This window comes from Quercus lobata, chromosome 10, assembly GCF_001633185.2.
Source record: "Quercus lobata isolate SW786 chromosome 10, ValleyOak3.0 Primary Assembly, whole genome shotgun sequence".
Taxonomy (NCBI): domain Eukaryota; kingdom Viridiplantae; phylum Streptophyta; class Magnoliopsida; order Fagales; family Fagaceae; genus Quercus; species Quercus lobata.
The window spans coordinates 43,366,784-43,392,406 of record NC_044913.1 but is presented as its reverse complement, the minus strand read 5'-3'; the positions used below and the strand labels follow the sequence as shown (position 1 = coordinate 43,392,406).

The 25,623-nt window shown below is 33.3% G+C and overlaps 3 protein-coding genes across 7 annotated transcripts; all 3 read right to left on the bottom strand.

The window, feature by feature from the left end:
- Positions 1-2,672: 2,672 nt before the first annotated feature.
- On the bottom strand, positions 2,673-4,254 carry LOC115965943 (NAC domain-containing protein 104-like). The gene is made up of 3 exons (XM_031085261.1): positions 3,938-4,254; positions 3,498-3,772; positions 2,673-3,046 (listed from the first exon to the last, which is right to left on the bottom strand). The coding sequence occupies exons 1-3, from the start codon at positions 4,098-4,100 to the stop codon at positions 2,879-2,881; spliced, it is 606 nt and encodes a 201-aa protein (XP_030941121.1). The 5' UTR covers positions 4,101-4,254; the 3' UTR covers positions 2,673-2,878.
- An 8,523-nt stretch (positions 4,255-12,777) lies between these two features.
- LOC115963749 (5' exonuclease Apollo) lies at positions 12,778-17,630 on the bottom strand. 5 transcript variants are annotated; one of them, XM_031082889.1, is made up of 4 exons: positions 17,278-17,630; positions 17,082-17,187; positions 15,193-15,441; positions 12,778-14,199 (listed from the first exon to the last, which is right to left on the bottom strand). In XM_031082889.1, exons 3-4 carry the CDS (start codon positions 15,394-15,396, stop codon positions 13,063-13,065), a joined length of 1,341 nt encoding a protein of 446 aa, XP_030938749.1. In that variant the 5' UTR covers positions 15,397-15,441; positions 17,082-17,187; positions 17,278-17,630; the 3' UTR covers positions 12,778-13,062. The 5 variants fall into 5 exon arrangements, with proteins under 5 accessions (XP_030938749.1, XP_030938746.1, XP_030938747.1 ...); XM_031082886.1 differs by having other exon boundaries at positions 15,193-15,404; XM_031082887.1 differs by having other exon boundaries at positions 12,778-14,130; positions 15,193-15,404.
- Positions 17,631-20,427: 2,797 nt separating this feature from the next.
- LOC115963746 (probable LRR receptor-like serine/threonine-protein kinase At3g47570) lies at positions 20,428-24,051 on the bottom strand. The gene is made up of 3 exons (XM_031082883.1): positions 21,265-24,051; positions 20,739-21,137; positions 20,428-20,648 (listed from the first exon to the last, which is right to left on the bottom strand). Exons 1-2 carry the CDS (start codon positions 24,002-24,004, stop codon positions 20,764-20,766), a joined length of 3,114 nt encoding a protein of 1,037 aa, XP_030938743.1. The 5' UTR covers positions 24,005-24,051; the 3' UTR covers positions 20,428-20,648; positions 20,739-20,763.
- Between the last annotated feature and the right edge of the window lie 1,572 nt (positions 24,052-25,623).

The window sequence follows — 25,623 nt, the reverse complement described above, 5'->3', positions numbered from 1 at the left end:
CATTAAAAAGTAGAAAAAACTTTGAGGGATGATTGAATAAGCTACACCATAAATATTATGGACTGTGCTTTTGTAATTCCCAATGATTTTAACTTTTAAGGTCATTGGAGTGAGGGAAGGGGATGGCCTCCTTGGGCTTTTCAAATTGTCCCCCTCCCCCACTATTTTATTAGAAAAAAAATTTAATTAAATTACGGTTAAATATTATATAATAACTCCTTTCAGTTTTAGAGAAAAAAATTACATACTATATCTCACTATTTTCTTATAATATTTCTTTTTTTGCCATATAAAGCATGTTTTCATAAAAATATATTACTAAATCTATTTGGTAAAGCAAGGAGCTTTGTAACTCAATTTGTTAACATTTTTTAGGATATCCAAGACATCCCATATTTTTCGAAACCAAATTCTTTTCATTTTGCATTTAAAGAGCTAGAGATACGGAAATCCAAGGAGTTTCTTTCTTTTTTTATTTCTTTTTTTTTTTTTTTGAGTAGAAGAAAATTTCTAATTGTTTATGGTTAAAAGTTTGGGACATGTTATATGTTAGGTTTTAGACCCCTATAAACACAGTTTGTTTAACCAAATTTACAGCCAAGTTGCTACTTAGTTCAATTAAACAAATTTAGGTTAAACAAATATTAGTCATATCACAAATAGCGGAAAATTAAAGAACGCAGCGAAATGATGATCGAGGAAAATAACGTAACTATCCAGTTTCAAGATAAAAAACCTAGGGATGATTTAATCTAAACAATCTACAAGGCAACAATTCACTAATAGAATGTAAGTTTTATAAAAGACTTAATCCTAAATCTAATACTACCACATGTAGTACTTACGTGACCACATGCAGCTCTGAATCCACATACTCTTCTATAATGAATTTGTTGCATACAAACACTCCAGTTTGTGACTTTGTGTACCCCACTCAAAGATTTAGATCATCAACTTTGGTTGACTTGATTTGCAGCAACTTATCTCCATCGGTATTAGTAATTGGATCTTCTTTCTAGTAGATACTTTGTTGAGTTAGAAGGTTACAGAACCTCACAGATCTCACAGGAGTAACTCATAAGCCTTGGAAAACGTGTATTAGGGTTTCCTTTTTATACCTAGCAGTATTAGACTCAAACCCTAAACATTTTGTGGGTTTTTAGGCCTAATTTAAAATCTGCAAAAATCTAGTCTCAGTCGGTTGAAGGACACACTCAATCAGTCGAGCCTTACAGTTTCTAAATTCCTCTTTCTGCAGCTTGTATGTTCTTAAATCTTGACTTGTATCAACTTGAGTAATGTCTAAAACTCTTTAAAGACACTAAGATCTTATACTAGACTAGTTTTTGTACACAGTTTGCCAACATGCAACAAATTTAGTTCCTAAACATTTAATCCTAAATGTTTAGAACCTAACATTATAACTTTTTCATCCATAAATTTTTTAATTTATTTTCTTCTTTATTATATTTCTCTTTTTATATTGTACATGTTATGGTATAAAAAATTGACATTTATTTTGTGGATTTAAAAATTAGTAATAAATTTAGCTTGGCCCCCTTGAAAAAAAAGTTCGAACTCTGTTTAACGTTATCATTTGGATTAAACTAACATGACCATATAATTTGAAAATCTAATTGTTAAATTGTATGTTTTTTTTTTTTTTTTAATGTTCTTAACACACATGTCTAACTTATTTTTTATGCATAATTTTAAACTACAAAATTTTAAACATTTAAACATTTTATTGATTACATAGCTATTGATCTTTGATCTTCTGAAAAATTTGCAACCATCAAAGATATAAGAAAAAAATATAATCCAATGGTGGATTTGTCAAAATTCACATCCAATAAAAAGATATTGAGTGGAGTTGTAGCCTTAAACCATAACCGAGTTTGTTGCCAGACTTTTTCCTTATCATATTAGAGATTAAATTTTATAAAGATATGGTGTAAAACCCAAGTTTTACCCCTTCAATCTCAACATGCCACATCATCATATTATATATTAAAGAATAGGCACAAACATACTTAATCAGTTCTAATATCTATTTGAAAATCCAAATTAATTGTGAGTTTATTAAGATGTTATTATATATGGTAGGATCTATTGAGTTTTAAGTGAAAAGCTAACGTGATAATCTCTTATTGAATGGTATAAAACAAGAGTTTTACACCCCATCCTTGCTGAATTTGAACTCATCATATTTCGCCTATTTTGCTCTCTTTGAATGCGTATGCATATGAAATTAATAATAAAGAGGTAATGTTGATCTTTAAACCATGAACGTAAGTTGTCAAAATAATAATATCTTGTATTCTCTATTTTTCTCGTCAATAATTCATATTAATATTCCTATAAATAAATAAATAAATATAAATATATATATATAGTTATATATATCACATAACGTTTTAGGCCAAACTCATGTTTTTGTATATATATTTTTGGCCCTTCAAAGGTCTAAGCATGGAAAATTCATTAATCCGAACATTCTTAAACATGTGTGGAATAATATATCCGGTGTGTTACAACTTACAAGTGCTTGTTTTACATCCAGTTGTGGAAGCTAACAGCATAGATGACAACATGCTAGGCTAAGCAGGCAACTTTTAAAAGATATATTGAAATTTTCTTTAATATACAATGGTATCACAAAGTATCCCATATACTGTTAAAATGAGAGTTTTGTGCACTGTATACAACATTTCTTTATACATCGGCAACACAAAGTAGCCAGCATAATGAAAATCAGAAAAAAGATAAAAGATTACTTAGTAAAGATATCAATCTTACACTTTGACTAAGATTTGCATTTCATGCACACATAGGCATAAGGCCTACATGATAACTAATCTAAAACTTAATACTAAATCTACTTGGGAAAACTTGTGTCATCAAATTCATCATCTATAGCTGACAAAAACATTTCGTCAGGGCTTGAAAGCTCCGTTCCATTATCTTCATCATCGCTGTTACAGAACCATTGCGCAAAATTGCCTTTCCTCTCATAAACTCGGCATAAAACCCACTTACTACAATCCTGTAATTAACAAAAAGGGGAAATAAACTAACTGAAGGTAAGAGTGCCATTAATTTATACTCCAAACTTGTATGAAATATAAGAATAAAATGTTTGACTTTATGCTTCACTAATCACATCAATTCTATTAAGCTGTTACATGTCTTTTTTCTCCTTTATAAAGTAATCAAAGTTAAAAAAAAAAAAAAAAATTAGGGAGTATAAAGTGGAACACTAATGGTTGGATTTGGACATATGGTTTCTATTAAAAATTACACTATATATGGAATAAAAATCTATTGTTCCACTTTTTGTGTTTCACTTTAGAATAAAAATTATTTTTCTCATTTTAAATTCCATCAATTACAACTTATTACATATTTTTCTTTTCTTTCCATAAAAAAAACCAAAAGGAAAAAAAAAAAAATCACACATGAAAAGTTGATGTAGAAACAGTTTAGCATTTACTCACTATTTTTCGTTTTCCTCTTCTGTTGTGCAATGCACCCCTCAAATCATGGTTGCAAAGATGATATTCTTGCATTATCCAATCAGTTTCAACTCCACCTGGAGCTTCACCAATGTAGAAGACAAGATATTTCTTGATTCCCACTTTGTTACCAGCACTGGTGACTATAGGTTCATCAATAATACCCAATTCAATCCAATATCCATTTTTTGTGATCCAATTTTCTGTCACCTTATTGCTGAAGAAATAGTACACACTTCCACTAGTCAATGCCTTACCTATATATACAACACAACCCATATGATTCATTAGCTATATATATGTAATGAAAATGATCAATAAGTCATTTTATTACATGTCTAGAACTCTAAACAGAAATATATAGAACAAGACACAAAAAAAAAATATATATATATATATATATATATTATAAAGAAACATGCCATTGAATTCCCAAGGATCATGCAGACAAAGATCAAGATCTGGAATTATGTCAGGATGACATGGTAAGAGTGAGGCCTTGCGAAGGAGAAAGTGAAGGACAAGTTCTTCATCAGTTGGACAGAAATGGAAACCAGGGGGTAGGTTGACACTGCCATCTCCCATCCTATAACAATAAATATATGAAACAATTGGTCAAAGAAAGTATGTTAGTAATATTGAGTTTTTTTTTTTTTTTTTTTTTTTTTGAATGATAGCAATATTGAGGTTTGAAACTTTGGTCAAGTATATATTTATAGTGCTTTGGAGAGAGAGTGAATGCTTGATTACTGTTCAAAAATAGAAATGAGTTGGTCGATAAAAGACGGCTGTATTAGTAGTACATATTAAACAAGTCATTTAAGGATAAGGATCAAAATCATTCTTCCACTTCAAGCAAGCCATTAGAGTTTTTTAATACATGAAAACAAGAGAACTTGTGGAAATATTACGTTTTATGTGTACATGTCTTAGTTTGATGATGATATATGGAACAAGTATGAAGTTAAACATTTTTTTTTTTTTTTAAATAAAAAATTTCAAAATGTTGATGATGTATCTTGACAAAATTGTAAGGCTTAAATATTTTTTTACACTCATTCACATACATTATTTAATACATATATCAATAATTAATATGAGGATGTTTATATTTTAACACATAAAAATATATGTGAAAAAAGAAATGTGAAATAGCTGAAACCCAAATAGTAAGTACTATTAATAGATCAAACGAATGACTGTTAATGACTATTGGGTCAACCCAAAGCCAAAGGCAAAGGGAAAGAAAAAAGAAAAGTAAAAGATAAAAAAAGTACTAATAATGCTAATTAATATCCATGGACAACCATGACCTAGCACCATTTTCTCCGCAGCCATTGCAAATTATGGTTTACAGTGCATAAAGGAAATATTATACTCGACACACATAGAATGTGTTTCAAAACAAGGCTAAAGTAAAATGTAAAGGCGTCAAAATGCTCAACCTTTTACTATATATGAACTACAAAGTGGGAAACTAAGTAATTATGGTCCATACGTGCAGCTTTCATATGGCTAATCTTTTTTCCAACAAGAATTCAAAAAGGCTAGGAGGGAAATACTCTCTCTCTCTCTCGGTAAAACTTAACTACAATTCCTAGATAGATGCAGCATATTGGGTTTCTGATCAATTGAGTTCAAACGTACACTTGGATACATTAATATAAAAAAATGTTATATTTTCAAAGACAATTAAATTCAATGTAATTGAGTGTTTGAATTCAATTAGGTTATTTTGTGTTTTTTTTTTTTTTTAAAAAGAGGTTATTTTGTCTCTAAATTAAGTTTTACCCTATATCAATTATTTAGTATTACCCTTCTTTATAAATTGGTTGGTTTGTCTAATCAACATGTCCAAGTGGCTATGCTATCATAGCGAAGTGCTCATAACAACTCTCCAATGAGGTGGCTCCTCAAGGTTTAACTGAGATCTTAATATTGACAGAAGGAGATAAAAACAGGTAAGGATTTGCAAACAAATTCCTATGTCCTATCACTATAACATGGAGAGAATGGATTGTGTAGAAGTAATATTACATGATTCATGTTGTCACAAAAGTTAAAGAAACCCTTGACCTTGACATATATAATTATCAGTTTATAACCCTATTGCTGATTTTTTGTTTCTGAAATTTATGATTGCTAAGTTGACATTAATAGTTGATGCTTTATCTGATCCTAAAAGGAAAAAAATTTGATGCTTTATATAAATTGTTTTTCAAAATAATTTTGTTAACACTCCATACTGGCTTGTCCTTATTGTACACAATCATGAAAAAAAAAAAAAAGATCCTAATATTCATAATAAAATTTTCAAAATGATATTAGATATGGATGGAAGAGTTAGTGGACAGAGTTTGAAGTATTTGACCTGTCAATCTTTGTCCGCATTCAAAGGAGTATATGTCCGGTTTATATTGAAAGCACAGGTTAGCTACTGTTTTCAAAAGAACTGGTGGCTTTCTTTAAGGGCCCCAAAAATAAAATGGGACACCCTCAATCGTCATTCCTTGTTAAGACGGCATGCATTTCCATTGATTACGAGTCATTTTCTACCTTCAAAGTAAATTTTGTCTTGTCATTATCTTAATAGAAACATAAAGAAATCAATTTGATAAAACAATTAAACCCCATTCCCATTACGTATATATTCAATCAACAAAGCTTCCTCACTTCATGGCTATCACAAACAATAATTACAATTTACTAAAGGTATGGAATCAAGTTCTCTCTATGTAGTTGGTAGGTCACTTTTAACTAGCACGACTTGTTCCCATGACTATTGTTAGCTTACGTAGCATTACAATTCATGCTTATCCTTCAAACTGATAGAAACCATGATGTATAATGGAGTTCTTCTGGCTACAGTTGTGAAAGCTGCTTAATTTGTGCAACAAATTCTTTTACCTTGTCAAGCTTTTATATAAGATATATATGGTTGCCTTTTTCAACCAAACTCTTAACACCTTTTTCTTCGTAAGAATGATGTGAAAGTACAACTTATACCAACCAAATTGTGGTTTATATTTAAGGTCTGTTTGGATAGAATTTATTTTGCTGAAACTGAAAATTGAAAACTGAAAACACTGTAACAAAATAATTTTTAAATGTGTGAATATTGCCATGGGACCCATTTTTAATGAAAAAGTTGCTGAAAAGTGAAGTTTGTGGGACTCGTGAACAGTGTACGGGTGCATTGTTTACTATTGAAAAGTCAAAACATGCTGCTGAAAAAAAAAAAGAAAAAAGAAAGAAACGCAAACGTGGATCTGCAAACGCGGATCCAAACGGATACTTAGTAAGTTTTTTCTTTTTTTTTTCGATAGATATATTTAGGATTTATTTAGATACAGCTTATTTTATTGAAACTGAAAACTTATTACTGAATGTATTATAAATAAAAGTAAAAGTTAGTTGAAATAGTACAGTGGACCTATGAATAGTACCAAAAAATACAGTAAAACTCATAAATAATAGCAAAAATAAACTGAATAGTAAAATAATTTATAATTTTCATTACTTCTCAAACTCACGCTTGGTAAGTTAATTCTTTTGTCATCTTTTCTATCCATGTGAATTATTTAGTTTGTTCAAGGCAAGTTTTAGTAGATATATAAAATCAGTTTCTCAAAATAATGAAATAGAATTAGAATAATGGAATAGAGATGTTCAAATGACAACAAAGCATATTCATGATGTTCTTTTAAAATTTGTGGAGACAGCTCTGTTTGAAGTGACACCTATATTTGTACTACGTGTGGCGTGCAGAATGTTTTTCCTGTACATTAAGCTTCCAAAGCTTGATAATTGATGAATTACAAAACAGCCTCATAGGTATGTTCCTCGTCGGTATCAATCGACGAACCTGATTTCCTATTAAGAACAAAGAGAATAAAGGTGAAAGACATCGGGATCAGGGACGGATCCACAGGGGGGCCAAGGGGGCTCGGCCCCCTGGCCCAAAGGAAAAAAAATAAAATAAAATTGGACCCCCCTAATCCAAAGGGAAAAATAATAATAATTAATGATTATATTTTTTTATTTCTAAAATTGTACCTCACTTTTCCAAAACCTTAAACTCTCTCTCTTTTATTTAGCCTAACCCAACTAGCAACCACCAAACTCAAAAACTTAACAAAAACAAAATCTTAAAATAAAAAATAAAAAATCTTAGTTAGCTTAATATTAGAGTACTAGCATTAGATGTTCTAAATGGAAAATATTAGTATTTAGAATACCAAATATCAAAAACACTACTGTACAAGACATTTTAAATACTATATTAAAGTACCAAAATTAAATTTTGGTTTGTGAAAAAAAATATATATATATTTTTGCAATAGTTGATGCTCTTATTATTTTGTATTTTTTTTTTAAATTTTTAATTTTTAATTTTTATCTTTGTTGGTAAATGATTGCATCTTAATGTATTATGAAACAATGATTTCGCGTACTGATCTTGATTGATAGTTTGTTAGTACTATATGGATACTTATTTGGATTTTTTTTTCTTCTTATACTTCGGCTCTTCCTAACTTGAAATCCTAGGTCCGCCCCTAACCAGGGTGGTGCCAACCATAGGCCCTCCGATGCTTAAGTTAGATAATCTCTCGTTTGAAATCTATAGCATATATTGGAATATGATGTCTGTGAGATTACTTAATTGAGCTAGCTGGCTTTATATAACTAGTTCTCGGGTTAATGCATTTGTCCATTAATCTCCCCTAGATGTTGCACCTGAGTGAATTACTTCATTAATGGCAATGAAGTCTCTCCTTAAATGAGCGTTTGTAATGTTTGGACGGCGACGGCTCATAAAGAACTTTGTAACAGTTTTCTTGCCATTACTCATTGCTAGCTGGATTGGTAGAGTTAGTTTTTACTTTAATGTGCTTACAGTCATCCGTTGTAATGGACGGCCATTTAATCACTACTAGTCAATGATAAAGAGACTTATTACCTCTCAAGTTCCTTAAATAATTACATCTTTGTTTAGTGTTTACTAAGAGTAGATCCCGAAACGGTCTTGAAAATCATGGGTAATTCTAATTCAGCATGTAAATAGTCATCACTTTGTTGGTCAATAACAATTCTTTATGGTAATGAAACTATAAACCCTACTTCGTACCAAAAAGATGCCAATTTTCAGGATATATATAGTACATATCGAGCAATAATCTTTGTACAGCTAACCTTCCAATCGCCTTAATCAATATGTAATGTTAATCACAGACATATAGGGACGGTTTAGTCAATTTATTTATTTTATGTGAACTAGTATAGCGGGTGTGTAGGCCAGAAGTCACGTGTCTCTATTATCGTTAACACCAACATAGATGATAAGGGGTGGGTTCCAGTTAGGAACATATCTAAGGGGCCCAGGCCCACCTTGTCCTAATTTTATTTTTTACTAGTTATATTTTTCATTCTCGCAGTTGGGCTTCCATCTTTCAAAACCTTAGGCCCATCTCCTATCTTTCAAGCTACGGAGCTTTAGATAGACTTTTTTTTTTTTTTAATTAGTTATATCTTTCATTAGTGTTTTTTAATTATTTTTGTCTTTGTTGACAAATGATTGCATTTTAATATATTAAAAAACAATGATTTTGTGTATGTGTCTCTGTTATTAATTTATTAATACTATATAGATAACTATTTGAAGCTTTTTTTTTGCTATACTTTGCCTTCCTAGTTTGAAATCCTAAGTCCATCCTTGTTCCAGTTAGTTCAATTGGTAAAGTCTTTTTTTATTGAATAAGAGATTTGAGATTTGATCTTTATTTACATAAAAAACTAATTGATATCTTGGTCTAATGATAAAATTAAAAGATAGTAATCATTAAGAGCGGACGCCAGAGATTGAAATAAAACCCTACAAATATCTTAAAAAAAAAAAAATGAAGAAGAAGAAGAAGTAGGGTGGAAATGTAAAATTTTTCCTTAAAAAATTTCAAGCATAGAGAAATAGAACTAATATATACAACATACTATTGTAACTTTTTTTTTTTGAGAAACCAAACTGGGAATTTATTATCAATCAAAAACAGAAATCTTAATGAAAAAAAAAAAAGCTAACGGAGCAATGTCTCCAAGTAGGTCTTCTAACCAAACCTGTACTCCGGACTAGCTTTAGTGTTTTTTGCCGGAGCCTCTGCAACCTTATTACTGTTGCATTTTACATGACAAAAATCAATCTATAACTTTGGACCTTACTATTCTAACTTAAAGACGAATTCATTACCTCTTTCTTTATTTTTCTTTTTTTTTTCTTTTTTTTTTTGAGAATACTAAGTATTAACACACATACACGGGGAGAGGGGAGAAGGTTTTTTAAAGAAATTTACAATGTTGTATATCCAAAAGGGCTTAACTCTTGGATATACAATACAAGCTTTAAACCTCTTTAACGAATTCATTACTTAACTAAATGAATTGGATATAGCAATATAATACAACTAAACAAACTTTTAATTAGGTTAGTCAATCAAATATTAGAAAGTTATAATTGAATATTATAATGAAATTATGTGTTTGATTTCTATGATAAATTTATTTACTAGTCATTAGTTATATATTTTGTTGGGTTATAGATTGATCCCGCTAATTAATTCAATTACCAAAGTTGATTAATTAGGTCAAATTACATGCAATATGTGAAGGCACGAACAAATCACCAAATAAACTAGAGTGCAGAGGAAATTAAATTGACATTATGATTTGTTGACTAATGGGGAAAATCTCTCACAAGGCAAAAACTCTACCAGGTGATTTTCAGGTCACTACTCTCAAGAATCACTAATCAAAATCAAGAGATTACAAGTATAAGGAATCTTACCCCAAACCTGGCATATCCCAAAGTACTAACTTACAGTTAAATCTTTATACCAATCCCCAATTGGAATTGGTCTTGATTTTGTAGAGATTTCTTCCTTTTGTATTGATCTCAATTTGTGACTAACTCCTTCGCACAAATCCCAGTAGATGATTAACTCCGAGCAACTGAATCTTGTTGTTGAATGCAAAGTTCTTCAATACACTTTGAAGAGATGGAAGCACTTGGTTACAGAATTCTAAGGCGCATATGAATGCAGTAGCTTCACAATAAGTGTATCTCTTCTCTATGTTAGTCCCTATGTGTATAATGACTTTAAAATAAACCTTTTATATTCCCTAGAAGTTTAGTGAACAAAACCCTAGTAATTCATGTCATCATGGGCCAAAAAAAAGATTTGAAAATTTTTGGATCTACGTAGCTCGATAGATCGAGAGATATTGAGCTTGTATCGAGCTTGTGTCGAGGTACACTTTTTCAGCTTTTTTCACTTGTTTCTTGGTGCAGTCTTCATGTCTTTAATAATATCACTTGTTAAAAAGTCATAAGACATACTTTAGAATATTTTAGAAACCACTTAGAACTACCCAAATACAAGTAAAATGCGTTTTGTCAAAGAATTAGCCAACTAATGAATGATATGACCCTAACAACTGGGATATTACATACAAAGAAAATCAAAGAGACAAGTATATATAGAAGTGTGGATGTGGATTGTTGGAAGACTTAGACCCCAATTAAATTAATGAATTACCTAAGTTGATTAATTATTCAAATTATGTAATGGCCCAATTGTGTTTACAGTGAGCACATTATATTCCATAAATTAAGTACAGGGAAAAGTAAATTTGACACGGATGATATAGTTATAATGGGAAAACCCGGAAAAAACCTCAACGGGTGGTTTGAATTTTATCACCAACTTGAAGAATTAAATATGCAAAATGAAAGTTACAACAATGCAGAATATACTTGATCCTCTTAGTATTGCTATAGTTAAACTTACTCATGTTACCGCATGTAATTCCAACCTAGTTAGACTCTTCTACTTCATGAATCTCTTCGGTGCATGGATACTCAATCCATATCTAACTCATCACACAACTTTTTGATGTAGTAGTTTTTGTGTTGATGACTTCACTAGAATACTCTAGATCTTCAATGGAACCAGAGATGCGGCATAGTACAAAACCCTTGGTGCATATATGTCACAATAGTTTCTCCGACTTTCACTGTTCTCTCTTATCTGATAATGACCTAAAAAGCCTTTTTAAATGTCATGGAACCTCAATGCATGGATTTCTAGGTCACTTGGTCACCATGGCTGTAGACTGAGAAGTCTGGAAAAACAGAGCTTGACTTGTTGACTAGAGTCGAACTTGGAGTCAAGGTTTAATGAACCTTAATCGGTCAACTTGTAATTGAGCCTGCAAAACCTCTTCTTCTTGAGCAATTTCTTGACCTGTATTCTCGTGTTTTCAATGTACAACTTCAAACACATTCTTGGACACTAAAACTCAACCTAAAAACATTAAATTACATTTTTGGAAATACGGTTGCCAACACTAGATACATTTGATCCTAACATGAACCAAACTGCTAAGTTTAAAATGTATACAAACTGTTAAAGTTTACTGAACATGTGTGCAGATTAAATCAAGTCTGTTAAGGGAACCGAGTACGTGCATTGATCAAGTATGTTACATGGTAGTTAGTTTTTTTAATAGGAATAGAAACGCTTATAATTGGTAGCTTAGAGAGGGGATTTTGACCAAAGGTTTAGTATATATGATCATGTGGGTGTGAGCGTGTGTAATGTACTCAGATCAAATGCAATTTTTCTCTCTCAGTTTCTTAGCTCATTCTCTCTATTTTCTTCTTTTCACTTAACTCATATTTCTCTTGATTGTTTTAATGCATATACTGCAAATTTTACATAGTTTGAAGGCCATATGATCATAGCTTCCTGCTCAACCGATTCCACAGCCTCGAATGCTTTTCTTAGTTGTCCTCAAGCTCCAATATTTTTCTATCCAAGATCTCCAATGTTGTTTCTGTGAAGCTTTTGAGCTTGCTAAAGGCTACCAGCAGTAGGACTAACTATAAACAATGAGAAATTGCTGCACAAAATACTGGAAGAGTTGCCATATTAGTACCATGCCTTTAGTTCTGCAAAAAGAACAAGGAGTGAGCCATTATCCTTTGAAGAAATCCATGAACCCTTAAACTCAGAAGAGCAGTCACTGAAAGAAAGACTCATCAAATGACTCCACACAGTACTCGATGGCCAAGGCTGCAACATTCACAGAACAAAAACCAGGAGTGACCTCTTTTACACAAGAATTTCATCCTCACCACAGCAAAAGCAGGGGCAAATCCAATTTTAAGGATGTATGGACGAAAGCCACGAAATTTAAAGGATAAGGAGATATTGCAAGTGATTTTCAAAGAATTGATCATTCCATTTTTAAGTAACACACAAACAAGCACCTCAGTGTTTGAATGTACACTCAAGTTGCAATTATTGAAACATCCAATGCATCCTTTATTCATAGAGGTATCAACTATTGCTACAAAATGGGAAAAAATTACTTTAAAAAAAAAAATCACCCCATGAAGGGAAATATAAATACAATGACGTGTTGTATGGCCAAAGCACCAATCCTAATGCTATATGTATACTTTCCCGTTGCCTCCTCATCAGAAAAGGCAAGACTATAACTCAAATTTCCTCTTGGCACACTTGTTGGCTTTCATAAGCTCCACTAAGGAGGGAAGAGGCTGAGGCACAGGAACATTCATTGTCCTATAAAACTTCCTCAATCTTTCACTATAGCTCTTTGATGATCCAATTGTTAAAGAAGCATTGTTAAGAACTTCAGTCTCTTTATCCACTGACTTCAGACATTGCACTTCAATATCTGCTATACCTGTCTTGCTTTCTGACTTATGGCATTTCACTTCAGTTTCCTCCTGGAATGAGAATTCTTCTACTTTGCTGGCAGATATTTGTGGAGGGTTATTGTTGATAGATGCAACTATTGGACCTTCATGTGAAAAACTAAAATCTTGGAGACCAAGTCTTGCTCTTCCAAATAATGTCACTTTTTTGCTTGGAGGGGACAATTTTATAAGTCCTTTTAGGCCAGTAGATACTTTTACTGGTTCAAATTGAGGTTGAGCATAAGTTTGGGTGTGCTCTTCAACCATAGGAGAACCACTAACACCTTTGACGGATACATCCAAATCTAGAGAACCTTCGGTGGCAATATCAAGAAGCTTCCAGATAGGGTCATTTGGAGCTACTTGATTGCCAAAGCAGTGTTTCTTAACAAAATCTAGCTCCATGGCCCTACAACTGGGGGTTGTTGAAACAACCCATTTAGGCACAAGAAGTTGCAGGGCCCATTCTAATTCTTCCTTGGATGAGTGAATGGAGTAACAAACATGCCAAACACCAAATTGGTCCCTTACTGCTTCATTCATTCTCAGTTTTCTTTGACTTTCATTCTCCGAGAACTCTTCCTCACATGCATACCACTGTGCTGATGGGCGGATTATGAGAGGGGCAGGCTGGCAGTGAGCTTGGGCCTCCAAAAGCTTTGCTTTTGCTCTTTCATATAGTTTAGGAAATCCATCTAATACCTGGAAGCGGGACGAGGAATCTTCAGAGATAATGTCAGGAAATGTTAGGGTTAGAGCTTGGAAACACTCTGGATTAGAGGCTTTATCAACATAGATCTTGGACCCAAATGTTTGGGACACATTTGCCAGAATTTCTTCCTGGCCAAGAAGGTCACAGGTCAGATAAACCACAGGGGCATCAGGATGCTTCCATATACAATTAATAACCTATTTCATGGAAACGTAGTTTGAAATGTAAGAAGCAGATTGAGGTTATATTGATACTGTGACATAAGAAATGTGCTTAACATTTAAGATAGAACTGTAGAGAAAAACAATCACATGCCCACACATGCACTCACTCCAACGAGAGAGAGAGAGAGAGAGAGAGAGAGTCATAAACTGCTAAGAAATATAATAATAAAACATAAACATGAAACTTTTTTATTACGCAAACAATCGTCAAGATTATAACAAGGAGCATAAAAGGTCATCTATTTTAAAATAATTTGAATGGAATATATTTCTTTCACAATTGGATGCCCTTATTGATTAATATTACTGATATATAATAATGTTAGTAAGAATTCCCAAAGCCTGCTTAAGTGCCTTACTTATGGACACTAAGATAATGATACGTATAACGAGAATGAACTCTGAATTAACAGCATCCATTTATGATATATACCTAAACCAGAGCTCATATTAACCTTGAGGTTAGATGCAGCAATAAAAAAAATGTGTAGAGGAAAATAAAGTATCCTAGTTTAAAATTAGGCCTACATAAGGGCTCATTTATAATTACACATCAAATATGAATGCCTGCTAAATGAATTAACCATTGATGAGGTTCGAAATCAGGTTTCTAAGGATATGCTATCTACAGGAAAATTTTCATGATCCATAAATTAAAGATGCAGAATATTGTTTCCACAAATTTTCAAAAGATTACCTTAATGTAAAAACTACAAAGGAGCAAGCAAGATAGATACTATCAATGGTAATAGCCATGAAAATAGATTTTGATTAAACCAAATACAAGTATATAAAGACAGCTGTATTATATTTGCACGTTCTGCACATTTCAATCTAACATGAGGAAAAAAAAAAGTATGTAGGGCTTACAGTAAGGTCATAATATACACATCGCAGCATGTTTGAGACCACTGATCACTTCATAAATTATAAAAGAAACATGAATAGAATGAAGACCATGGGTACCTGTTGGATTGCTGAGTGCTTGCTGGGAAGGTTCTGACGAAATCTCCCAAATGTGCAGTCTAGGAAAACATAATCAAGTTGACACCTTGGTACTTTTCCTTTCTTGCCAACAAACTTCTTTGGTAAACTTTGTACACACTCAGCCGTGAGTCTGCAATCTCCTGTGTGCAAGATATTACCAAAATTGCCTTCAAACAAGAACATTACAGCTCCTGAGGTTTACACAACCCATACCAGAAAAGGGACAATCTGTCAATAGAGCTTCTCAAAATCATTTTAGGTTTTGAACACAAATGAAAGAAAGAGATAAATGCATAATCAAATGGGGGATCTATTTGACAAGTAATTTATCAAAGGAGTATTGAACTGTATGAGTCTGCTGACATTTTATCTTTCGCAAATTTTAATGATTTTCCCTTGGCAACATGGCTCCTGAGATATCTACTAAGTTGATTGTGCTTCTTTGCTTTTGTAGAATAGTCTTTACTGACACACAAGCTCCCAAGTATTTCACTTAGGTGATGCATTAGAAACCATTGTCTTTTGTCAGTAAAACTTAGATACAGTACTTTAGGTCTATTACATTAGGTTTCCCAGTTGAATTCAAACAACTACACCTAGTTGCATTGAATTTAATTGTGTTTTAATGGTCAACGCAATCAGGCGTTTAAATTTAATTGGGGAACATAATATACTGCTCCTAAGTTTCACCATTTTTTTTGCTAAGAGCTTATGAGAATTAGAAATAATTGCCTATACATTCTGCAAATTAAATGATCCAAGAATTTTTTATTATTTTTAAGAACTTTCTGAACAAGTTTTACTTGCACTGTTGTTTTCCTTTAGTTGATTTTCTCCCATAATTCCTAAATCCAAGACATTCCTAGCCTAATTATGTCAATATGATGCAGGCACTTGAAAATAAAAAATATAATAGAAAATGTTTATTGTGTATAGTTTTGGAATTTGCTTGTGGGAGATATATTGTTGTGATATGGCACCATATCCTAATCTTATATTCTCTGCTCTGACTTCGTCTATTGTTTATTAGGTATATAATTTTCTTCTGTGCGGACACATTATTGCACATCATTTTAAGTGTGACAAATTATTTACTTAAAAATGCAGAATATTAGGCCAGAGATACCCAACTGTTGCCCATGCTCTCTAGGGGAAATTCTGAACCACGTTAAAAGCCCCAACAAAAGACCAGCAATGGTTGAAGTAGTAACCATGTTAAAAGCCACTGACACTTAAAGGGCAAAGGGATGACACCTATTTATGAACAACAGGGCTGTTTATTCCTTAAGGGCCTGTTTGGATTGAGGGGGGAGGGAGGGGGAACAAAAAGGAGTAGAGTCGACTTGGCCAAAAATTAGGCTAATTTTCAATCAACTCTACTCTACTCCCGCTCCCTCCCCCTCAATCCAAACGGACCATAAATCTGTATTTAGCTAGACCAAGGAGCAGAAACTTTATTCATCATGCCTGAACTCATAAAATAAAGTAACATCCTCCCCTCCCCAGTACTTATTTTTGTTGAAGTTATAGACTTTTTATTAAACTTGGGTTCATGCCATTCACTTAAATTTCTCTCCAAAATAACTTGAAACTACATATCTGCTTTGCCTGCTAATTCATCCCTCTCTAATTCTAAGGGTAACATCCACTCCAATCTCTATTCAATCGTAACCATTAAAAATACAACATATCATTATAAGATCAAATTAAACAAATCCTATCCTTGAAATATGCATATATAATATGAAATATCCAACAATAAGAACAAAATTATACGATTTCCACAAAACCCACATGAGCAAACCAATTAAACAACAAAATACGAAACAGAGCCAATCAAAAACTATAAAAGAAGAACAATAAATTACCAGGGCAGTGGTTGGCATCAAAAGCCGTGACAGTGAAAGCCCCATCAGGATCGTCCACAACCACCGATTGCCCAATTTCAATTTCCACAAACAATGAATCATCAAGCTGCACAAACCCCACAAAATTAAGCTCAACCCAATTAAAAAAAAAAAAAAAAAAAAAAAAAAAAAAAAAACCCTGAAAGCAGAGACAAACCTGGGGGTAGTGTTGAAGGACCAGAGTCTTGGTGAGAAGGGTTGAGTAGATAGGGAAAGAGAAGTGGGAAGAGATGCCAAAGGAGTGGTCTTTGTGGGCATGAGTTAAAAAGTGGTGCCTCTTTCTCTTTGAAGAAGAAGTCCACGTGTCCACTGAGAATGGTAGCCCTTTGGGCATTTCTATTGGCATTTTCCTGCTACTAATTTGTGTTGGCAGAAATGGGTTTGAGAGGAAAACAAAAAAAAAGAATAATGTTGTGAAAAAGTTTTCCTCACAGAGCTTCTATAGAAAGAGAGAATGAGAGGGAAGGATAACATAAAGTTTTCCAAGTTGGGGGGAAATGTTTTTGTAAACAATTGAGGATAATGAATCGAGATCATTGAGTTTAAGCCCGACCCGACCCGTTCATCCATCATCCAACCGTGTTTATTACTTTATTTTCTGTTTTTTTTTTTTTGGTGGGGGGGACCCGTAGGATTATGTTTAAGTACCCTTCGATTTTGGCAAATGACGGAGGAGACTGTTATTTGGGTCTAAGGCAGTAGTGTTAACGTGTTAATGACTTGTTAGGAGGAGTGTTAATTCAGCCCTCATCTACAAATATTGAATCCAAATAAGGTAGTAGTCTAATAGATTTTCTCCCTAGTGTTAACGTACTTAGGAATGTATTTGGTGGTTTTAGGAATCTTTTTTTAGAATAGTTATTAACAAATTTAAATTATACAAAATTTAACAAAGAGATAACTTGAAAATATCAACGTTAACAAAAAAAAAATAAAAAAAATACACATACACATACACACAAAAATACATGAATTATTATAATTTTTTTTGTACTAATAAAGAGAAAAAGAAAAAATAGAATAATAAAAGATAGAGTGAAAACTGAAAATGTTGAGAGAAGAATAATAAAATGAGAGAGAGAGAGAGAGAGATGATATTTGCTACAACTGCGAGCCAAACTAAGAAGAGTAAAAGTGTTGCGACTGCAAAGCCAAATAGAGCATAATTACAAGCATCGCCAAGGAGAACATACGACCACAGTATTTTTCTTGAATTTTTTTTTAAGGAAAAATGAAATTTGAAACTATTTTTATATAATAGGTAGATCAAGTTGCAAATTTGAATGATTAGAGATTTTTATTTTTATTTTTTGTTTTTGAATAGGCTTTTTGTTGAATAATTTGTTCATTTGTTGTTGTTTGGTCTAGTCTTGTTTTTGTTTTGGATATTTTTGTTGTTATTTGGGCTAATTTTTATTAAGAAGTATGTTTGGAGGGCCAAAACAATGTTCAAAGTAATGCTACATTCACAAAATTTTCACAAAAAATTTTATGCAATAAGGTGTTATTGGTGAGTAAAAAAATAATGTTAGTATTGGACTCAAATTAGAATCAGTAACAACTTACCACATAAGATTTATTACAAAATTATTATGAAAATGTTGTAGATGTAACATTACACTTACTTTTGTAGAACCAAATTCTTGTGATTTTCAAGTCATGGTATTCAACATTTTTATTAGGGCGGTCAAAATAGGTTAGTTTATTATAATTGAGTCCGGTTAATATATGCCCTTAGGGCATACATTACCAAATCCGTTTTTGAAATTTTTTTATCAAGAATTGAAAAAGCTGTCAAAACTTCTTCAACTCTCGATAAAACTTTTTCCAAAAATGGTATACTATTGTGTGCCCTTAGGGTACACGTTAGTAAAATCCATTATAATTTTATTTTGCAAGTATATATAAATATTTTTTGCTAGTCAAGGTGTCCTGTGACCTCCCTAAGTTAAACATGGAGCCGCCATTGGGTCTATAATCGAGCCTGGGTATTAAAAGATAGCCTTGTTTATTCATTTTATTTTAAACGCTAGTAGAACTCAAGCTCATTATCAAACAAAAAAACTTGATTTATTTTTTTGTTAAAATTCTTTTAAGCTCGAGCTTGTGCACAAATTACTTTTACCCCATCACAAATTTATGAATAATATTGCAAATAAGTTTTTCTCTAAGAGATCTCCATCTAGGAGCTTCTATATAGAATTTGAGGGAAGGGAAGGAAACTTTTCTAGGAGGGGATTTTGTAATTTTTAAAAATATATATATAAAAAGAGGTTAGGAAATTTTTGTACAAAAAGAAAATATGAAAAAAAAAAGGGTTATAGAGTATGTTCAATTTTTTTTAATATGAAAAAAATATATGGGTCATATAGAACTAATCGACCCATCAAAAACCAATAAAGACTATCTTTTGTATCGTATATAAACATATGGGTCAGATGAAATTAACTCCAAATTTTATAATTTAATCTTTACAATCATAGGCCAACTTGCAAAATATAATTGAATTCTTGACTAAGTTAATATGATTTTGAAATTACATGTATGGTACCTACTTCTTGCAGATGTGATTTGCGTTGATATAACCAAATCAAACATCCATCTATTATTTGAGCTATAACTTTGAACAGTGATTTAGAGAGACTGTTGGAGTAATCTTCTGTGGGTTTACTCTCCAAATTTTGGGTTTAAAGAGCATGTTGGAGATGCTTTAAGTGAGTTGTGTGCATTGTGCTTGAAAAGTACACATACCAACTTCTGAGAATGGTTTGTAGTCTAAAGCTCTAACCAAGTTTATAGCCAAATTTGTCCTTAATCTAATGCATTATTTGGCATACCTGATTATAGGATCATATACAAACTCATCTTACTCGACATGCAGAAACTTGGATCTTATGGAGCTTCTTAGAAAAGTCGTGTATAAAATAGATCGTCTTTAATTTAATGGTTCTCAACCATGATTAGGTCACTCCAAATTTTGCAATTTCGTCTTATCACTAGCAGAATAGAATTAACTCCTCAACAGATTTGACTAGCCAACAGGATCTTGGAAGAACATGAATGGAACCTATTACTCCTTATTCTATCTTGTTAGGCATTGTTATCATGTGATTACTTTTGTTCTTGAAAATTGGGTAACCATAGCATGGATATATGTGATTTGCATTAATATAAACAAATCATTCATCCTTCTATTATTTAACCTCGACCTTTGAAGAAAAATCTATTGACGAGGAATTGGTAGCAAGTGGGAAATACATCTTATTATTTGCTTGAATATATTACAACTACAAATTAAATTAAATAGTTAATTTTCAAAGCATAATATCAATAGAATTAAACATAGATACAAGTTTGAGGGAAATTATTTTGAGTTACTCACAAACGTATAAAACACAAATATAAGACAAGGTATAAGAAATATGCAGAACACTCCTTATGCAATAAACCATGACCATGCTTATCTAGTATGCCAGAAGAATCTCTCCACCCATTGTAAAACTTTGAAGGATCGTAGACCTTATGGGCCTGCGATACAACATAAAGAGGAAAATAGCAAACTAAGTAAATTATTTAATTAATACCAACATTAAGAGGGTGAAAACTATGATTTTTGACTTTCCATGTAGTCAAACATGTTGCATTAACTCCTAGAGCCAAGAAGAATGTCCCTGACCAAATGCAGCTCAGAAATGGCCTTGCTAATGTCCCATCGTTCTTGTGGCAAATCCACAGAGCACGCCACTCCAACCTTGACCATGGATATCAAACACTCCTCTTTTCTATTTGTAGGGCTAAAATTATGATTGTCAATCACTTCATCAACATTATTTAAAAGCTTTGAGTCAACAATCTCCATTACACAATTAGGCAAGGCCATGCTAGCATAACGGTGAAGGCTAAAGCCTCCCTCAAACATGTGATCTGTGGGCCTTTTTCCTGTTATCATCTCTAACAATAGGATTCCATAGCTGTAGACATCCCCTTTGGTTGACACCTCACTTCCTAGACCGTACTCTGTCATTCAGGATATTTGACATAAATAATACATTCACATGACAATTAGGGATCTAAAATTAATGTAATCATGGTTAATGTGGGAAAGCATATATTAACAATTAAAAGACCAGTAAATTTTTGTTACCTGGAGGAGTGTACCCGATGGTTCCCCTTATTCCAATTGAGCTGCTTTGTTTTGGAATTGTAAGTTCTGAAAGAAGTTTTGCAAGCCCAAAATCTCCAACATGAGCTGTCATATCATAATCGAAAAGAATGTTACTTGGCTTTAGATCACAGTGAACAACTAGCACTGGGCAATGGTGGTGTAGGTAATTGAGTGCACATGCAACATCAATGGCAATGTTTGTTCTTTGAAGAAGGTTCAAATTTTGTATCTTTGCTTGCTCGGTATCTGTTTCCAAATCCATATGTAACCATTTTTCTAGACTTCCATTTGGCATGAACTCATAAACTAGAGCCTTAAAATCATTTCCTTGAAAATCCACACTTGAGCAAGAAGTTATTATCTTCACAAGATTCCGGTGACGAATATTTTTCAAGGCGTCACACTCAGAGATGAAGCTCCTAAGAGCTCCTTGACGTTGAAGATTTAGTACCTTGACTGCAACAATTGACCCATCTTCACCAAGGATGCCTTTATACACTGAACCAAAACTACCCGCACCAATCAAATTTGTTAATGAGAACCCATCTGTTGCTTTGAGAAGCATTTGGTAAGACACTTTCAAAAGCGACTTTCTCAAGGTAGATCCTGAAGACTCATCTTTTCTTATATTTTTGTGCCAATAAAATAAGAAAAAGGACACTGTGGCAACTACAATGAGCACACATGCCACTGAAATTACAATTGTGAGTGCGAGGGACAACCTCTCTTTTTTAGTTAAGCAGCTGGGCAACATGAGTTCTGATATGCCCCCACAAAGCCTGTTGTTTCCGACAACAGATATTGTGCTAGCATTTGCGAACACTCCTTTTGTTGGAACCTTTCCCTGGAAATCATTAAAGGATAAATTCAAATTCTTGAGGGAGAGTTTCTCCAAGAAATTTGGAATTTGACTAGAGAAGTTGTTTCGAGAAAGATCCATGACTTGAATACCTCTCAAAGAACTCAGCGATGTTGGAATTTCTCCTTGAAATAAATTACCCTCCACATAAAGGTACTCAAGGCTTGTGCAAGAGCCTAGGCTGCTTGGAATTTTACCAGACAACTTATTATCAGATAAGTTCAACATTGCTAAATGGACTAACTTGCCGACTTCTGATGGTAGTGAACCTACGAAAAAGTTTTGTGCTAAATTGAGTCCAATTGACAGCATGGAAATTGCAAAGAGTTGCTTTGGAATGGTGCCATTGAGATTGTTTTGAGAAAGATCTAGCAACAACAAATTTTGGCACTTTTCTATACTTGATGGGATAGTTCCTTGCAATTTGTTATTATTTAAGGACAGTTCATTTAACAATGATAGGTTTCCAAGGGTAATTGGTAACCTTCCTGAGAGCCTATTGTTACTCAAAGAAAATCGTTGTAACTTTTGAAGATTACCAACATCACTTGGGATTATCCCTGTAAATTTGTTGCCATCCATAAATAAGTTGTTCAAGTTAACTAGGTTGCCTATACCTGAAGGGATCTCTCCAAAAATAAGATTTTGGTCAATTGCAAAAAATGTAAGCTGGGTAGAAAAATTTCCCAAAACATTAGGCAATGTACCTTCAAATTGATTCATCTCGAGATCCAGCTTCTGCAAACTGCTACAATTGGCTAGAGATTGAAAAAAATTCATTTCATCATCATCTCCACTTCCTAAATTATTTCCATGAATAAATAGCCACTCCAAATGTTGTAAACCTCCAAAATTGACTGATAATTTCCCCGTAAAGTTGTTCTCATTAGCTTCCAACCAACTTAACTCTGAAGCATTAGATAATGAGACCGGAAGAGGTCCAGTAAATTTGTTTTGATAAATTTGAAACCACTGGAGATGAGGAAGGGTGAGGAATAAGTCTGCAGGAAGGCTTCCACTAAGATCATTTCTGGGGAATGACAAAGTAACAAGAGACGAAAGATTATATAAAGATGGAGGGATCAAACCAGAGAGTTCGTTTGACATTAGCCAAAGTGAATTTAAGCTTCTCAATTGACCCAAGGCATCTGGAATGTGTCCTCCCAAGGCATTATAGGCTGCAGAAAAAACTTGGAGGGAGCTTAAGTTTCCAATAAAAGGTGGGATTCCTCCTGTGAGATTGTTTTTGCCAACAAGAAGAAACTCCAGCTTTGACAAAGAAGCAAGCTCCTTTGGGATTGACCCTAAAAGGCTATTTTTAACAACTGCAAGATGTTTAAGTTTGGAGCAATGGGAAAGGTTTGCAGGAATTTTCCCTTGGAAGGAGTTAATAGACAGGGCCAATCCTCGCAACCTGAGTAGACGACCAACTTCATCTACGATTTGGCCTCCAATGGTGTTGTTGTAGAGCTGGATTACCCTAATGAAGCTGAGGTTGCCTATGAATGGAGACAAGGAACCCACCAAACCTCTGGAACTCAGATCTAATACAATGACTCTTCTATGCTTGTGGCCGCACGTAACACCTTCCCACTTGCAGAAATGGAGGGATTCATTCCATGAGCTCAAAATGTTTTCAGGGTCATGTGTTATCTGCTTTTTGAAGGCCAACAAAGCCTGATGATCCGTCTCATTCCCACCAAAATAACTGAAGGTGGAAGTACTACTACCAGCAAAAATAGTAGGAATTTTTGCATGCAGCAGTGCAATGAACAAGAGAAGGATGGCTTGAAAGTGAATTGTACACAATAGTCTGAGACTCATTGCTGCAAGGGAAAATCCTCTTCCTTGCTTTTTCATTTCCAATGTGCAAAATTTGAGTTCGCTTAATAAAATAGGGCGTTTATATAGTGGAAATATGGGTGCAACAGGGTCTTGATGATGACAAAATAGGCGTCACTTCTACAAAGGCCTAGACTTTTTTTTCTTTGTGGGCATGATTGATGCCTTCCTTGAGCTTGACAAAATAAGGTGCGAGTCTATTTAGTGCAAAGGCAGGAGCACCAGGGTTTAATTGATGATGACAAAATAAGAGCCTGTTTGGTTTAAGTGTTTCCGTAACTAAATTCTCAGTTTCCATAACTCAAAACTCAAAAATGGTGGGACCCATAGCAAAAAGGTTGTTTGGCCAAACGATAACTCTGTTTCCATAACTCTGTTTCCATCACTCAATTATCTGATTTTTGAGTTATGAGTTATGGAAACTGAAAACAACAAAAGGTTGTTTTCAGTTTCCATAACTCATAACTCAATGGCATTTCCGTAAATAAACACACATGAGGGACCCACAGCCGCAACTTTTGACCACCTTTTGACTTTTTTTTTTTTTTTCTGGGTTGGCGTTGGTTGTTTGTTCCTCTCTTTTTTTTTACTGGTTCGTCTGTTCTGTTCTATTTTTTTTTTCTTTAGTACCTAGACTCACCAAACTTAGTGGAAAAAAAAAAAAAAAAAAAAAAAAAAAAAAAAAAAAACCCAGACCGAACAGCCAACCCAGGAGGAAAAAAAAAAGAAGAAGTTGCTAGTGGAAAAAAAAAAAAAAAAGCTGCACTGTGACAGGTGTGGGCCCTCCAAATAGTGTGAAAAATAGTGAGTGATGGAAATTGAGTGATGAAGGCAAACGGATGTGAAAAATTGAGTGATGAGTGATGGAAATTGAGTGACGAAAATTGAGTGACGAAAAAGGCTTACCCAAACAGGCTCTAAGTCTCTATTAGTATTTATGCCACCGTACTACAAGGCTACAAGCCCCACCCGTTTGACGTTGCTAAATTCAATTAATTGCAAATGTACTTCTTCCCGGGTAAGTTGTCATGTCATTTTTTTTTTATGGTATTTTGTTTTAAACTACTATGTTTTAACATAATTTTCTGATGAATACATCAAATAAATTGTTTTCCCAGTTGAAGCATGATCATTTGTTTACTTTTGTATGAAATATTTGATAATAAATTTTCCTCATATTTGTGGCCACACAAGAAGCAGTTACTGTGTGTGTTTAAAAAATTATTCTAGAAAAAAAGATAGTGGCTTAGTCCCACATTGGTGAGGTTAGCTTGCTCCTCTTAGTTTAACACCGTGGTCGACGTAGTCAAAGGTTAGACCCTTTGGACTGGGTACTCTAGGTGAACTAATGAGTTGAGCCCGAGTGAGTGAGTGAGTGTAAAATTACTGTGTGTGTTTAAAAAATTATTCTAAAAAAAAAAAATTAACCATATCTAATCTTAGATCACCTTTATGATTTGCAGCATTCGCATCAAGTTAAGAGACTCTCTCTCTCTCTCTCTCTCTCTACCCATTTGCAAGGTAAACACACACTTTCTCTCTCTATCCATTTCTAAACACACTCAGATCTCCACTTGAGCCTCCATGGGCATGAGCTCCAAGAGCCTCCTTTGCTCATATTGCCTCTCCCTCTTCCT

Excerpts from the sequence above, each read along its gene's own strand:
- LOC115963746 (XM_031082883.1), bottom strand. The coding sequence starts at position 24,004 with ATGAAAAAGCAAGGAAGAGGATTTTCCCTTGCAGCAATGAGTCTCAGA. Across the intron at positions 21,138-21,264 it reads CATCGGGTACACTCCTCCAG|AGTACGGTCTAGGAAGTGAG; the intron begins GTAACAAAAATT and ends CCTGAATGACAG.
- LOC115965943 (XM_031085261.1), bottom strand. The coding sequence starts at position 4,100 with ATGGGAGATGGCAGTGTCAACCTACCCCCTGGTTTCCATTTCTGTCCA. Across the intron at positions 3,773-3,937 it reads TGATCCTTGGGAATTCAATG|GTAAGGCATTGACTAGTGGA; the intron begins GCATGTTTCTTT and ends TTGTATATATAG. Across the intron at positions 3,047-3,497 it reads GAAGAGGAAAACGAAAAATA|GATTGTAGTAAGTGGGTTTT; the intron begins GTGAGTAAATGC and ends TGTTAATTACAG.
- LOC115963749 (XM_031082886.1), bottom strand. The coding sequence starts at position 17,466 with ATGCCAATAGAAATGCCCAAAGGGCTACCATTCTCAGTGGACACGTGG. Across the intron at positions 17,188-17,277 it reads TCCTTCAACACTACCCCCAG|CTTGATGATTCATTGTTTGT; the intron begins GTTTGTCTCTGC and ends GGGTTTGTGCAG. Across the intron at positions 15,405-17,081 it reads TGATGCCAACCACTGCCCTG|GAGCTGTAATGTTCTTGTTT; the intron begins GTAATTTATTGT and ends TGTAAACCTCAG.